Source organism: Carcharhinus amblyrhynchos, chromosome 2, assembly GCF_965287045.1.
Source record: "Carcharhinus amblyrhynchos chromosome 2, sCarAmb.v2.hapA, whole genome shotgun sequence".
In the NCBI taxonomy this organism is placed as follows: domain Eukaryota; kingdom Metazoa; phylum Chordata; class Chondrichthyes; order Carcharhiniformes; family Carcharhinidae; genus Carcharhinus; species Carcharhinus amblyrhynchos.
Window position 1 is genome coordinate 151101425 of NC_137325.1, and position 15530 is coordinate 151116954.

Consider the following 15530-nt stretch of genomic DNA (forward strand, 5'->3'; position numbering starts at 1 on the left):
TTACAGCGCAGTACAGGCACTTCGGCCCTTGATGTTGCGCTGACCAGTAGAACGAATCTAATGGCCCTCTAACCTAAACTATTCCAATGTTATCCATATGCCTATCCACTGACCATTTGAATGCCCTTAAAATTGGCGAGTCCACAACTGCTGCAGGCAGGGCATTCCACGTCCTTACTACCCTCTGAGTAAAGAATGGATGAAGGGAAGGCGGTGGATGTTGTCTACCTGGATTTTACAAAGCCTTTGATGAGGTGCCTCCATAGAACCATAGAAAATTACAGCTCAGAAACAGGCCTTTTGCCCCTTCTTGTCTGTGCCGAACCATTTTTTACTTAATCCCACTGACCTGCATTTGGACCATGTCCCTCCACACACCCCTCTCATCCATGAACCTGTCCAAGTTTTTGTTAAAAGTGAGCCCACATTTACCACTTTATTGGCAGCTCATTCCACACTCCCACCACTCTCTGCGCGAAGAAGCCGCCCCCCCCCCACCCCCGAATATTCCCTTTAAACTTTTCTCCTTTCACCCTTAACCCATGCCCTCTGGTTTTTTTCTCCCCTAGCCTCAGTGGAAAAAGCCTGCTTGCATTCATTCTATCCATACCCATCATAATCTTATACACCTCTATCAAATCTCCCCTCATTCTTCTACGCTTCAGGGAATAAAGTCCTAACCTATTCAACCTTTCTCTGTAACTCAGTTTCTCAAGTCCCGGCAACATCCTTGTGAACCTTCTCTGCACTCTTTCAACCTTATTTACATCCTTCCTGTAATTAGGTGACCAAAACTGTACACAATACTCTAAATTTGGCCTCACCAATGCCTTATATAACCTTACCATAACATTCCAACTTTTATACTCAATACTCCGATTTAATAAAGGCCAATGTACCAAAAGCACTCTTTACGACCCTATCCACCTGTGACGTCACTTTTAGGGAATTCTGTACCTGTGAAGCTGGGCTTGCGCTTAATATAAAAAAGGATAGCAAGAGTTTTTATAAATATATAAAAAGGAAGAGGCTGGCTAGGGTGAACGTTGGTCCCTTAGAGGATGAGAAGGGGGACTTAGTGGTAGGGGATGGGGATATGGCTGAGGTCCTGAATAACTTTTTTGTTTCTGTCTTCACGGAGGAGGACGTGAATAGTTTAAACACAGAACACTACAGCACAAACAGGCCCTTCGGCCCACGAGTTGCGCCGATCACATCAACACCTACCAATCTATAGACCTATCTATAACCCCCAATCCCATAAAACCCCATATACTCATCCAGAAGTCTTTTAAAAGACCCCAGCGAGTTCGCCTCCACCACCACTGATGGCAGCCGATTCCATTCACTCACCACCCTCTGAGTGAAAAACTTACCCCTAACATCACTTCTGTACTTTCCTCCCCGCACCTTAAATCTGTGTCCTCTCGTAGCGACCATTTCAACCCGGGGAAATAGCCTCTGAGAATCCACCCAATCTATTCCTCTCAACATTTTATAAACTTCTATCAGGTCGCCTCTCAACCTTCGTCTCTCCAGGGAAAAGAGACCCAGCTCCCTCAACCTAACTTCATAAGGCATGCCTCCCAGTCCAGGCAACATCCTTGTAAATCTCCTCTGTACCCTTTCAATAGCTTCTACGTCTTTCCTATAGTGAGGCGACCAGAACTGCGCACAGTACTCCAAATGAGGCCTGACAAGGGTCTTATAAAGTTGCAGCATTACCTCCCGACTCCTAAACTCAATCCCTCGATTAATGAAGGCCAGTACACCATACGCCTTCTTGACCACCTCCTCCACCTGCGAGGCCGATTTAAGAGTCCTGTGGACCCGGACCCCAAGATCCTTCTGCTCTTCAACACTACCAAGACTCCTGCCCTTGATAGTGTACTCGTTCATCCCATTGGTTCTGCCAAAATGGATGACTACGCATTTATCCGCGTTGAAGTCCTTCTGCCACTTCTCCGCCCAGTCCTGCATCCTATTTATGTCCTGCTGCAACTTTTGACATCCTTCCAGACCATCCACAACACCACCGACCTTCGTGTCATCAGCGAACTTACTTACCCATCCCTCCACTTCCTCATCCAGGTCATTTATGAAAATGACAAACAGCAAGGGTCCTAGAACAGATCCCTGGGGCACTCCACTGGTGACTGACCTCCATGCAGAAAAAGACCCATCCACAACCACTCTCTGCCTTCTGCAGGCAAGCCAGTTCTGGATCCACAAGGCCAAAGGCCCTTGGATCCCATGCCCTCTCACCTTCTCAAGAAGTCTTGCATGGGGGACCTTATCAAACGCCGGGTGTTAGAGATGGAAAGGTGGTAGGACTGGAGGGTCTTAATGACATTACTATTACTAGAGAGGAGGTGCTCGACAGACTGGAGGGACTGATTGTGGACAAGTCGCCAGGACCGGATGGAATGCATCCGAGGGTTCTGAAAGAAATGGCGGAGGTGATAGTGGATGCCTTGGTGGTTAGTTTCCAGACGTCGCTGGATTCTGGGGAAGTGCCGGAAGATTGGAAAGCGGCTAATGTTACGCCGTTGTTTAAGAAGGGTGCCAGGCAAAAGGTGGGGAATTATAGGCCGGTTAGTTTAACGTCTGTTGTAGGTAAAATGTTAGAATCCGTCATCAAGGAGGAAATAGCGAGGCATCTTGAGAGGAATTGCTTGATAGAGCAGACGCAGCACGGTTTCGTTAAAGGGAAGTCGTGTCTGACAAATTTACTGGAGTTCTATGAGGATGTGTCTAGGGTGGTGGATAGAGGAGAGCCGGTGGATGTGGTCTTTCTGGATTTTCAGAAGGCGTTTGACAAGGTACCTCACAGGAGGTTATTGCAGAAGGTCAGGGGACAGGGAGTTGGGGGTAGGGTGTTAGCATGGATAGAGGATTGGTTGTCAAATAGGAGGCAGAGAGTGGGGGTCAATGGGTGCTATTCGGATTGGCGGATGGTGACTGGTGGAGTGCCTCAGGGGTCGGTGCTGGGGCCTCAGCTATTTACCATTTATATAGATGGTCTGGAGAAGGGAATCGAGTGTAGGGTGTCAAAATTTGCTGATGACACCAAGATTGGAGGAAAGGCAAATTGTGTGGAGGGTGTGGAGAGTCTACAGAAGGATCTAGATAGGCTGGGCGAATGGGCCAGGAAATGGCAAATGGAATTTAATGTTGGCAAGTGCGAGGTGGTCCACTTTGGTAGGAATAATGATAGGAAGGATTATCACTTACGTGGCGAAAAACTGCAGCAGGCAACGGTGCAGAGGGACCTTGGGGTCCTTGTGCATGAGTCGCAAAAACCCAGCTTGCAGGTGCAGCAGGTGATCAGGAAGGCGAATGGGATGCTGGCCTTCATAGCAAGGGGGATTGAATATAAAAGTAGGGCGGTCTTGCTGCGGCTGTATAGGGCATTGGTGAGGCCGCAGCTGGAGTACTGTGTGCAGTTTTGGGCGCCGTACTTGTGCAAGGATATTTTGGCCTTGGAGGGAGTGCAGAGGAGGTTTACTAGGCGGATGCCGGAGTTGAGGGGGTTGAGCTATGAGGAGAGGCTGAATAAACTAGGCTTGTACTCGTTAGAGTTTAGAAGAATGAGGGGAGATCTCATTGAGACGTATAAGATGATGAATGGGATGGATAGGATAGAGGTGGAGAGACTCTTCCCGCTCAGAAAGGATAATAGGACTAGGGGGCACAGCCTCAAGATAAAGGGGGGGCGGTTTAGAACGGAGTTGAGGAGGAACTTCTTCACTCAAAGGGTGGTGAATCTCTGGAATTCTCTGCCCGTTGAAGTGGTGGAGGCTACCTCGCTAAATATTTTTAAGACGCGGGTTGATGGGTTTTTGATAAGCGAGGGGATTAAGGGTTATGGGGAGAGGGCAGGAATGTGGAACTGAGCCACGACAGATCAGCCATGATCTTATTGAATGGCGGGGCAGGCTCGAAGGGCTAGATGGCCTACTCCTGCTCCTATTTCTTCTGTTCTTATGTTCTTATGTATTCCCAGATCCCTCTGTTCAACTGCACTCTTCAGAGTCCTACCATTTATCCTGTGCGTTCTACTTTGGTTTGTCCTTCCAAAGTGCAATACCTCACATTTGTCTGCGTTAAATTCCATTTGCCATTTTTCAGCCCATTTTTCTAGTTGATCCAAATCCCTCTGCAAGCTTTGAAAACCTTCCTCACTGTCCACTACACCTCCAATCTTTGTATCATCAGCAAATTTGCTGATCCAATTTATCACATTATCATCCAGATCATTGGTATAGATGACAAACAACAGTGGACCCAGCACCGATCTCTGCGGTACACCCCTAGTCACAGGCCTCCACTCAGAACAGCAATCCTCCACAACCACTCTCTGGCTTCTTCCATTGAGCCAGTGTCTAATCCAATTTACTACCTCCCCATGTATACCTAGAACCTTCCTAACTAATCTCCCATGAGCTGAGTTATGATGTGTGTGGGTAGTGGGGGGGTTGGATAAGGGGGACAGTAATGTGTGTGGGAGGATAAGGGGGCCAGCGATGCGTGCGGGTAGCGTGGGGGTGGATAAGGGGGCCAGTGATGTGTGTGGGTAGTGGGGGGTGGATAAGGGGGCCAGTGATGTGTGTGGGTAGTGGGGGGTGGATAAGGGAGTCAGTGATGTGTCTGGGTAGTGTGGGGGTGGATAAGCGGGACAGTGATGTGTGTGGGTAGTGGGGGCTGGGGGAGGTGGATAAGGGGGCCAGTGATGTGTGTGTGTAGTGGGAGGGGTGGATAACGGGGCAGTGATGTGTCTGGGTAGTGGGGGTGGGTGGATAAGCGGGACAGTGATGTGTGTGGGTAGTAGGGGGTGGATAAGGGAGACAGTGATGTGTCTGGGTAGTGGGGGTGGGTGGATAAGGGGGACAGTGATGTGTGTGGGTAGGGGGAGGGGTGGATAAGGGGGCAGTGATGTGTCTGGGTAGTGGGGGTGGGTGGATAAGGGAGACAGTGATGTGTGTGGGTAGTGGGGGTGGGTGGATAAGCGGGACAGTGATGTGTGTGGGTAGGGGGAGGGGTGGATAAGGGGGCAGTGATGTGTCTGGGTAGTGGGGGTGGGTGGATAAGGGGGACAGTGATGTGTGTGGGTAGTGGGGGGTGGATAAGGGGGCAGTGATGTGTCTGGGTAGTGGGGGTGGGTGGATAAGCGGGACAGTGATGTGTGTGGGTAGGGGGAGGGGTGGATAAGGGGGCAGTGATGTGTCTGGGTAGTGGGGGTGGGTGGATAAGGGGGACAGTGATGTGTCTGGGTAGTGGGGGTGGGTGGATAAGGGGGCCAGTGATATGCGTGTGTGCACCATCACTCCTGCTTTTTGCTCCTAGACCGCTTTCCCTGCTTTCTACAGTTCGGGGGCAATCTGACACAGGCACGTTTTTCACCTTCTTTTCTAACTGCGCAAGCACAGTGCAGAGCTCCAATCGTTCCGGCAGCACTAAGCCCCGCGCACAGCGCGAATCGGACTGGAGATGGCTGCGAGCGCCTGAAAGAGGATTTCTAAGTCGGATCTGTACTACGCCCAGATTCAGCACTTAGAATGAAAATGCTAAAATCGAGGCCTTTGTGTGCAGTAGATGTTCCCACATTTTTAAAATTTGCTAAATAGCTGAAAAGCAGCAAGGTGCAGGGATGTGGTGAGAGGCTGGGGGAGGGGGAGGGGCAATTTATGCGTTATTCCTTAGGAGAGCCAGCATGGACATAATGGGCAGAATGGCCTTTTTCTGATTGTATTCTGAAGATGACAGACAGGATTTGCCGGCCACGCTCGCTCCAAATCCGGCAAATTCCCCTCGAGGTCAACGGACCTTTTCATGGACCCGCTCCCCTTCCCTGCTCCGATTCCCGTGGTGGGTGAGATGGGAAAATTCCACCCAACCATTTGCCTCAGACACAACGACACAAAACCAATTGGTGCCCACTCTCTCTGAACTGGCTGCCACAAAGAACAAAGAAAATTACAAGTTCGGTTACAAGTGGTGTGCCTCAGGGATCTGTTTTGGGGCCACTGTTGTTTGTAATTTTTATTAATGATCTGGATGAGGGTATAGTTGGGTGGATTAGTAAATTTGCTGATGACACCAAAGTTGGAGGTGTGGTAGATTGTGAAGAAGGGTGTCATAGTTTGCAGGGAGACTTAGATAGGTTGCAGAGCTGGGCCGAGAGGTGGCGGATGGAATTTAATGCAGAGAAGTGTGAGGTAATTCACTTTGGTAGGAGCAACAGATGTGTTGAGTATAGGGCTAACGGGAGGACTTTGAATAGTGTGGATGAACAGAGGGATCTAGGTGTATGTGTACATAGATCCCTGAAAGTTGGGAATCAAGTAGATAAGGTTGTTAAGAAGGCGTACGGTGTCTTGGCGTTTATTGGTAGGGGGATTGAATTTAGGAGTCGCAGCGTCATGTTGCAACTGTACACAACTCTGGTGCGGCCACACTTGGAGTACTGTGTGCAGTTCTGGTCCCCGCATTACAAGAAGGATGTGGAGGCGTTGGAGAGGGTGCAGAGGAGGTTTACTAGGATGTTGCCTGGTATGGTGGGGAGGTCCTATGAGGAGAGACTGAGGGATTTAGGGTTGTTTTCGTTGGAAAGAAGGCGGCTAAGAGGGGATCTTATTGAAACATATAAGATGATTAGAAGTTTAGATAGGGTGGATAGTGATAGCCTTTTTCCTCGGATGGAGAAAGCTAGCACGAGGGGGCATGGCTTTAAATTAAGGGGGGGTAGCTACAGGACGGATGTCAGGGGTAGGTTCTTTACCCAGAGGGTGGTGAGGGATTGGAATGCCCTGCCTGCTGCAGTTGTAAATGCGTCTAGTTTGGGGGCGTTTAAGAGATCTCTGGATAGGTTTATGGACGAAAAGGGATTGGTATAGGCTAGTGGGTCATTGTTTTTGTAACTGGTCGGCGCAACATCGTGGGCCGAAGGGCCTGTTCTGCGCTGTAATGTTCTATGTTCTATGTTCTATTAATATAGGAACAGGCCCTTCAGCACTCCAAGCCTGCACCAACCACACAGCCCGACTTAACTGAAACCCCCTACCCTTCTGGGACCGTATCCCTACATTCCCATCCTATTCATGTATTCGTCAAAACACCCTTTAAAAGTCACTACCGTATCCGCTTCCACTATCTCCCCCGGCAACGAGTTCCAGTCACCCATCACTGTAAAATATCTGCCTCGTACACCTCCTTTAAACCTTGTCCCTTGCACCTTAAACCTGTGACCCCCTAGTAATTGGCTCTTCCACCCTGGGAAGAAGCTCCTGACTATCCACTCTGTCCATGCCTCTCATAATCTTGTAGACTTCTATCAGATCACCCCTCAACCTCTGTCACTCCAGTGAGAACAAACCAAGTTTCCCCAATCTCTCATTATAGTCTCATCTTGAACATACAACTTAATTTTTTGGAAGTTTTCAGATAAAGGGGGCAATTTTCTCACTTTGCCATAACTGATATGGATCATTCTGACACAAATTTTATTTGGGAGAATTCTGCCCTTTGTGACATGAAATTTACTACAAGTGGGAATGCACCATGGAATGGTGTGAGACTCATCCCAACACTTCTGTGCCATCTACTTCATTTTCCAGTCTGTATCTGCTGTTGGAGTTTCAAAATTTCCCCATAATAAACCCAGCCCGTCTGCCACCATTCTCACTCCTAGAGACATCCATCGGCACTCTCGTTATGTAAGGAACTATACCGTAAATGGTAGAAATCTTCGGAGCATTGACAGGCAGAGGGATCTGGGCGTACATGTCCACTGATCACTGAAAGCAGCAATGCAGTTGGACAAGGTAGTCAAGAAAGTATACGGCATACTTACCTTCATCGGGCGGGGCATTGAATATAAAAATTGTCAGGTCACGCTGCAGCTGTACTGAACCTTAGTTAGACTTCATTTAGAATATTGTGTACAATTTTGGTCACCACACTGCCAGAAGGATGTGAAGGCTTTGGAGAGGGTACAGAAGAGGTTTACCAGAATGTTGCCTAACCTGGAGGGTATTCGCTATGAGGAGAGATTGGATAAACTCAGTTTGTTCTCATTAGAACGATGGAGGTTGAGGGGTGACCTGATAGAAGTTTACAAGATTATGAGTGGCATGGACAGAGTGGATAGTCAGATACTCTTTCCTAGGATAGAAAAGTCAAGTACTGGGGGACATAGGTTTAAGATGCATGGGGAAAAGTTTAGAGGAGATGTGCGAGATAAGTTTTTTTACACAGGGGGTGGTGAATGTCTGGAATGCGCTGCCTGGGGAGGGGGTGGGAGCAGGTACAATGGCAGTATTTAAGGGACAACTAGACGAATACATGAACAGGATGGGAATGGAAGGATATGGACTCTGTAAGTGCAAACGGTTTTAGTTTAGGCAGGCAGCATAATCGGCGCAGGCTTGGAGGGCCGAATGGCCTGTTCCTGTGCTGAACTTTTCTTTGTTCTTTGTAAGAACCTCAGAATCTGGCTCCTACTCACACACTTTGTCTTAAGGTTAGTGATGTGACAGTAATGCTGTCCTAAGAGGGGGTAAACATGGTGGGGTAAACATAGTGGGGTAAACCATGCCAGATTCTACCTGTCTCTTTCTATCCACTGCAGCTGTTTCAGAAGGAATTGGGGAAACGTGCGAATTGTGTTAAGGCTGTCAAAAGTGCTTTCAAGGACCTGAGCAAAAACACATGTATGGATTCGATCTGGTTCAAAGCTGAGATGGAGGAACTGAGCAAACAGTGGGAGGAAGTATGCCGTCTCTCTGTATTGAAACAGTCCCTACTTGAAGCTGCCTTGCATCGGGTAAGACTGCAGTCTTCGTAGTCACCTTTCAAAGAACAAAGAAAATTACAGAACAGGAACAGGCCCTTCGGCCCTCCAATCCTGCACCAACCATGCTGCCCGACTTAACTAATAACCCCTACCCTTCTGGGAACCATATCTGTCTATTCAAATCCTATTCATGTATTTGTCAAGGCGCCCCTTCAAAGTCACTACCGTATCCACTTCCACTACCTCCCGTGGCAACAAGTTCCAGGCACCCTCTACTCTCTGTGTAAAAAAATCTGCCTGGAGCATCTCCTTTAAACCTTTTCCCTCACACCTTAAACCTGTGCACTCTAGTAATTACTCTTCCACCCTGGGAAAAAGCCTCTGACTATCCATTCTGTCCATGCCTCTCATAATCTTGTAGACTTCAATCAGGTCTCCCCTCAACATAGAAACATAGAACGGTACAGGCCCTTCAGCCCTCAATGTTGTGTCGAGCTATGTCCAAACCCAAGATCAAGCTATCCCACTCCCTATCATTCTGGTGTGCTCCATGTGCCTATCCAATAACAGCTTGAAAGTTCCTAAAGTGTCTGATTCCACTATCACAGCAGGCAGTCCATTCCACACCCCAACCACTCTCTGAGTAAAGAATCTAACTCGGACATCCCTCGTATATCTCCCACCATGAACCTTATAGTCTTGCCTCCTAGTAACAGCTACATCCACCCGAGGAAATAGTCTCTGCTCGGCCACTCTATCAATCCATAGAAAAACCACAGAAAAACCATAGAAAATTACAGCTCAGAAACAGGCCTTTTGGCCCTCCTTGTCTGTGCCAAACCATTTTTTGCCTGGTCCCACTGACCTGCACTTGGACCAGATCCCTCCACACCCCTCTCATCCATGAACCCGTTCAAGTTTTTCTTAAATGTTAAAAGTGACCCCGCATTTACCACTTTATCTGGCAGCTCATTCCACACTCCCACCACTCTCTGCGTGAAGAAGCCCCCCCCCCCTAATATTCCCTTTAAACTTTTCTCCTTTTGCCCTTTACCCATGCCCCCTGGTTTTTTTTTCTCCCCTAGCCTCAGTGGAAAAAGCCTGCTTGCATTCACTCTATCTATATCCATCAAAATCTTACACACCTCTATCAAATCTCCCCTCATTCTTCTACGTTCCAGGAAATAAAGTCCTAACCTATTCAATCTCTGTCTGTAACTCAGCTTCTCAAGTCCCGGCAACATCCTTGTGAACCTTCTCTGCACTCTTTCAACCTTATTTACATCCTTCCTGTAATTAGGTGACCAAAACTGTACACAATACTCTAAATTCGGCCTCACCAATGTCTTATAAAACCTTACCATAACACTCCAACTTTTATACTCGATACTCCGATTTATAAAGGCCAATGTACCAAAAGCACTGTTTACGACCCTATCCATCTGTGATGTCAGTTTTAGGGAATTCTACACCTGTATTCCCAGATCCCTCTGTTCAACTGCACTCTTCAGAGTCCTACCATTTACCCTGTACGTTCTACTTTGGTTTGTCCTTCCAAAGTGCAATACCTCACATTTGTCTGCGTTAAATTCCATTTGCCAGTTTTCAGCCTATTTTTCTAGCTGGTCCAAATCCCTCTGCAAGCTTTGAAAACCTTCCTCACTGTCCACTACACCTCCAATCTTTGTATCATCAGCAAATTTGCTGATCCAATTTACCACATTATCATCCAGATCATTGATATAGATGACAAACGACAATGCACCCAGCACTGATCCCTGTGGCACACCACTAATCACAGGCCTCCACTCAGAGAAGCAATCCTCCACAACCACTCCCTGGCTTCTTCCATTGAGCCAATGTCTAATCCAATTTACTACCTCCCCATGTATACCTAGCGACTGAACCTTCCTAACTAACCTCCCATGAGGGATCTTATCAAAGGCCTTGCTGGAATCCAGGTAGACAACATCCACCGCCTTCTCGTCATCCACTTACCTGGTAACCTCCTCGAAAAACTCTAATAGATTGGTTAAACATGACCTACCACGCACAAAGGCATGTTCACTCTCCCTAATAAGTCCCTGTCTATCCAAATATTTGTAAATCCTATTCCCCCTTATCACACCCTCCAATAACTTGCCCACAACTGATATCAAACTTACTGGCCTATAATTTCCTGGATTTCTTTTGGAACCTTTTTTAAACAACAGAACAACATGAGCCATTCTCTCATGATCCCTCTCATCATCTTATAAACCTCTATTAAGTAGCCTCTCATCTTCCTCTGCTCCAAAGGGAAAATCCCCAGCTCCCTCAACCTTTCCTCAAAAGACCTACCCTCCAAACCAGGCAGCATCCTGGTAAATCTCCTCTGCACTCTGTCCAAAGCTCCTGCAACCTTCTTATAGTGAGGTGATGAGAACTGAACACAATATTGCAAATGTAGTCTCACCAATGTCCGGTATAGTTGCAGCATAACCCCACAGCTCTTAAACTCAAACCCCGTCAATAAACGCTAACACACTATAAGCCTTCTTCACGGCTCTATCCACTTGAGTGGCAACCTTCAGGGATCTGTGGATATGAACCCTAAGATCTCTCTGTTCCTCCACATTCCTCAGAACCCTGCCGTTGACCCTGTAATCTGCATTCAAGCTTATCCTACCAAAATGAATCACCTCACACTTATCAGGGTTAAACTCCATCTGCCAGTTTTCGGCCTAGCTCTGCATCCTATCAATGTCTCTTTCCAGCCTGCAAGAGCCCTCCACCTCATCCACTACCTCCATCGCTCCAGTGAGAACAAACCAAGTTTCTCTAATCTCTCCTCATAGCTAATACCCTCCATACCAGGCAACATCCTGTAAATCATTCCTGTACCTTCTCCAAAGCCTCCACATCCTTCTGGTACTGTGGCGACCAGAATTGAACACTATATTCCAAGTGCGGCTGAACTAAAGTTCTATAAAGTGGCAAATGACTTGGCAATTTTTAAACTCAAAGTCCCGGCCAAGCATGCCGTATGCCTTCTTGACTACCTTCTCCACCTGCATTGCCACTTTCAGTGACCTGTATACCTGTACACCCAGATCCCTTTGCCTATCAATACTCCTAAGGGTCCTGCTATTTACTGTATATTTCCTATCTGTATTATGAGGTCTTATGAGGAAAGGCTGAGGGACTTGAGGTTATTTTCATTAGAGAGAAGAAGGTTACGAGGTGACCTAATTGACGCATACAAGATAGTCAAAGGGTTAGATAGGGTGGACAGTGAGAGCCTTTTTCCTCGGATGGTGAGGGGACACGAGGCTAACACGAGGGGACATAGCTTTAAATTAAGGGGTGGTAATTATAGGACGGATGTCAGAGGTAGGTTCTTTACTCAGAGGGTAGTAAGGGCGTGAAATGCCCTGCCTGCAACAGTTGTGGACTCGCCAACTTTAAGGGCGTTCAAATGGTCAGTGGATAGGCATATGGATAACATTGGAATAGTTTAGGTTAGAGGGTCATTAGATTGGTTCCACTGGTCAGCGCAACATCGAGGGCCGAAGGGCCTGTACTGCACTGTAATGTTCTATGTTCTATGTTCTATTAGACCTTCCAAAATGCATTATCTCACATTTGTCCGGATTACATTTACGAAGTGCATTTGTTTCAGTGCGAGAAGTGTAACAGGTAAGGCAGATGAACTTAGAGCTTGGATTAATACAAGAAACTATGATTTAGTTGCCATTACAGAGACTTGGTTAAGGCGGGGGAGAGATTTGGCAGCTTAATATTCCAGGATATAAATGTTTCAGGCGTGATAGAGGAGGATAGGAACATGGGAACATAAGAAATAGGAGCAGGAGTAGGCCATCTAGCCCTTCGAGCCTGCCCCGCCATTCAATAAGATCATGGCTGATCTGAAGTAGATCAGTTCCACTTTCCCGCTTTCTCCCCATAACCCTTAATTCCCCTGTCTATCAAAAACCTATCTACCCGTGACTTAAATATATTTAGCGAGGTAGAGAATTCCAGAGATTCACCACCCTTTGAGTGAAGAAGTTCCTCCTCAACTCTGATCTAAACTGCGCCCCCCCCCCCCCACCGCTTATCTTGAGGCTGTGCCCTCGAGTCCTGCTATCCTTTCTAAGTGAGAAGAATCTCTCTACCTCCTACCCTATCCATCTCCTTCATTATCCTATACGTCTCTATAAGATCCCCCCTCATCCTTTGAAATTCCAACGAGTACAGACCTAGTCTATTTAGGCTCTCTTCATAGTCCAACCCCCTCATCTCCGATATCAGCCCAGTGAACCTCCTCTGCACTCCCTCCAAGGCCAAAATATCCTTGCGCAAATGCGGCGACCAAAACTGCACACAGTACTCCAGCTGCAGCCTCACCAGTGCCCTGTACAGTTGCAGCAAGACTTCCCTGCTTTTATATTCTATCCCCCTTGCTATGAAGGCCAACATCCCATTCGCCTTCTTGATCACCTGCTGCACCTGCAGACTGGGTTTTTGCGACTTGTGCACAAGGACCCCCAGGTCCCTCTGCACCGTAGCATGCTGCAGCTTTTTGCCTTTTAAATAATAATCCCTCCTACTATTATTTCTGCCAAAGTGGATAACCTCACACTTGCTAACACTATACTCCATCTGCCAGGTCCTCGCCCACTCGCTCAGCCTATCTAGATCCCTCTGCAGACTTTCCACACCCTCCACGCAACTTGCTTTTCCACTCACATTCGTGTCATCAGCAAATTTTGTCACCCTACACTCAGCCCCCTCCTCCAGATCATCTGTATAAATGGTAAATAGCTGAGGGCCCCAGCACCGATCCCTGCGGCACTCCACTCGTCACCAACCGCCAATCAGAATAGCACCCATTGATACCGACTCTCTGCTTCCTTTTAGACAGCCAATCCTCTATCCACGCTAACACCTTACCCCTAACTCCGTGCACCCTAACCTTCTGTAGCAACCTTTTATGAGGCACCTTATCAAACGCCTTTTGGAAATCTAAAAATACATCCACCGGTTCCCCCCTGTCTACCGCACTAGTCACATCCTCATAGAAATCCAATAAATTCATCAAACACGACTTCCCCTTCACGAATCCGTGCTGCGATGTCAAAGGGGTGGGGGAGTTGCACTACTGGTTAAGGAGAATACGAGAGCTGTACTGCAGGAGGACACCTCAGAGGGCTCATATAGGGAGGCAATATGTGTAGAGCTCAGGAATAGGAAAGGTGTAGTCATAATGTTGGGGGTTTACTATAGGCCACCCAACAGTTCCAACTGAGGAACAAATGTGTAAGTAGATTTTGGCAAGGTTTATGAGTAACAGGGTTGTTGTGGTGGGAGATTTTAATTTCCCCCACATTGATTAGTCCAGGGGCATGGATGGGGCAGTTTGTAAGGAGCATCCAGGGGGACTTCCTGAAACAGAATATAGATAGTCCAACTAGGGAAGGGGCCGTACTGGACCTGGTATTGGGGAATGAGCCTGGCCAGGGGACCAGTTTGGGAACAGTGACCACAATTCAGTAAGATTTAAGATACTGATGGATAAAGATAAGTGTAGTCCTCAAGTTAAGGTGCTAAGTTGGGGGAAGGCTACTTACAACAATATTAGGCAGGAACTGAAGAATGTAGATTGGGGGCAAATGTTTGAGGGCAAAGCAACATCTGGCATGTGGGAAGCTTTCGAGTGTAAGTTGATAGGGATTCAGGACCGGCACATTCCTGTAAGAATGAAGAATAAGTATGACAAGTTTTGGGAACCTTGGATAACGAGAGATATTGTGAACCTTGTCAAAGAGAAAAAGGAAGCATTTGTCAAAGCTAGGAGGCTGGGAACACACAAAGCAAGTGTGGAATACAAGGAAAGTAGAAAGAAATTTAAGCAAGGAGTAAGAAGAGCCAAAAGGGGTCATGAAAAAGCATTGGCCAGCAGGATTAAGGAAAATCCCAATGCTTTTCACACATATATATAAAAAGCAAGAGGGTAGCCATAAGAACATAAGAAATAGGAGCAGGAGTAGGCCTTCTAGCCCTTCGAGCCTGCCCCGCCATTCAATAAGATCACGGCTGATCTGAAGTAGCTCAGTTCCACTTTCCCGCTTTCTCCCCATAACCCTTAATTCCCTTGCCCACCAAAAACCTATCTACCCGTGTCTTAAATATATTTAGCAAGGTAGCCTCCACCACTTCAACTGGCAGAGAATTCCAGAGATTCACCACCCTTTGAGCGAAGAAGTTCCTCTTCAACTCCGTTCTAAACAGCACCCCCCCTTATCTTGAGGTTGTGCCCTCTAGTCCTACTGTCCTTTCTGAGCGGGAAGATCTCTCTACCTCTATCCTATCCATCCCCTTCATTATCTTATACATCTCTATAACATCCCCCCTCATCCTGCTAAACTCCAACGAGTACAGACTCAGTCTATTTAGTCTTTCTTCATAGTCCAACCCCCTCATCTCCGGTATCAGCCTAGTGAACCTCCTCTGCATTCCTCCAAGGCCAAAATATCCTTCCACAAGTGCGGCGACCAAAACTGCACACAGTACTCCAGCTGCGGCCTCACCAGTGCCCTGTACAGTTGCAGCAAGACCTCCCTGCTTTTATATTCTATCCCCCTCTCTATGAAGGCCAGCATCCCATTCGCCTTCTTGAATACCTGCTGCACCTGCAGACTGGGTTTTTGCGACTCATGCACAAGGACCCCCAGGTTCTTCTGCACCGTAGCAT

General features: G+C 47.5%; 1 protein-coding gene across 1 annotated transcript in view; it reads left to right on the forward strand.

Annotated features, from left to right (window-relative positions):
- LOC145359643 (microtubule-actin cross-linking factor 1, isoforms 6/7-like) overlaps nucleotides 1-15530 on the forward strand; it is a 163427-nt gene that overhangs the window by 21412 nt on the left and 126485 nt on the right. The window contains exon 2 of the mRNA XM_080214354.1: nucleotides 8630-8824. Within this exon, the coding sequence (XP_080070480.1) occupies nucleotides 8630-8824 (195 nt within the window). The remainder of the gene's footprint in view (nucleotides 1-8629; nucleotides 8825-15530) is intronic.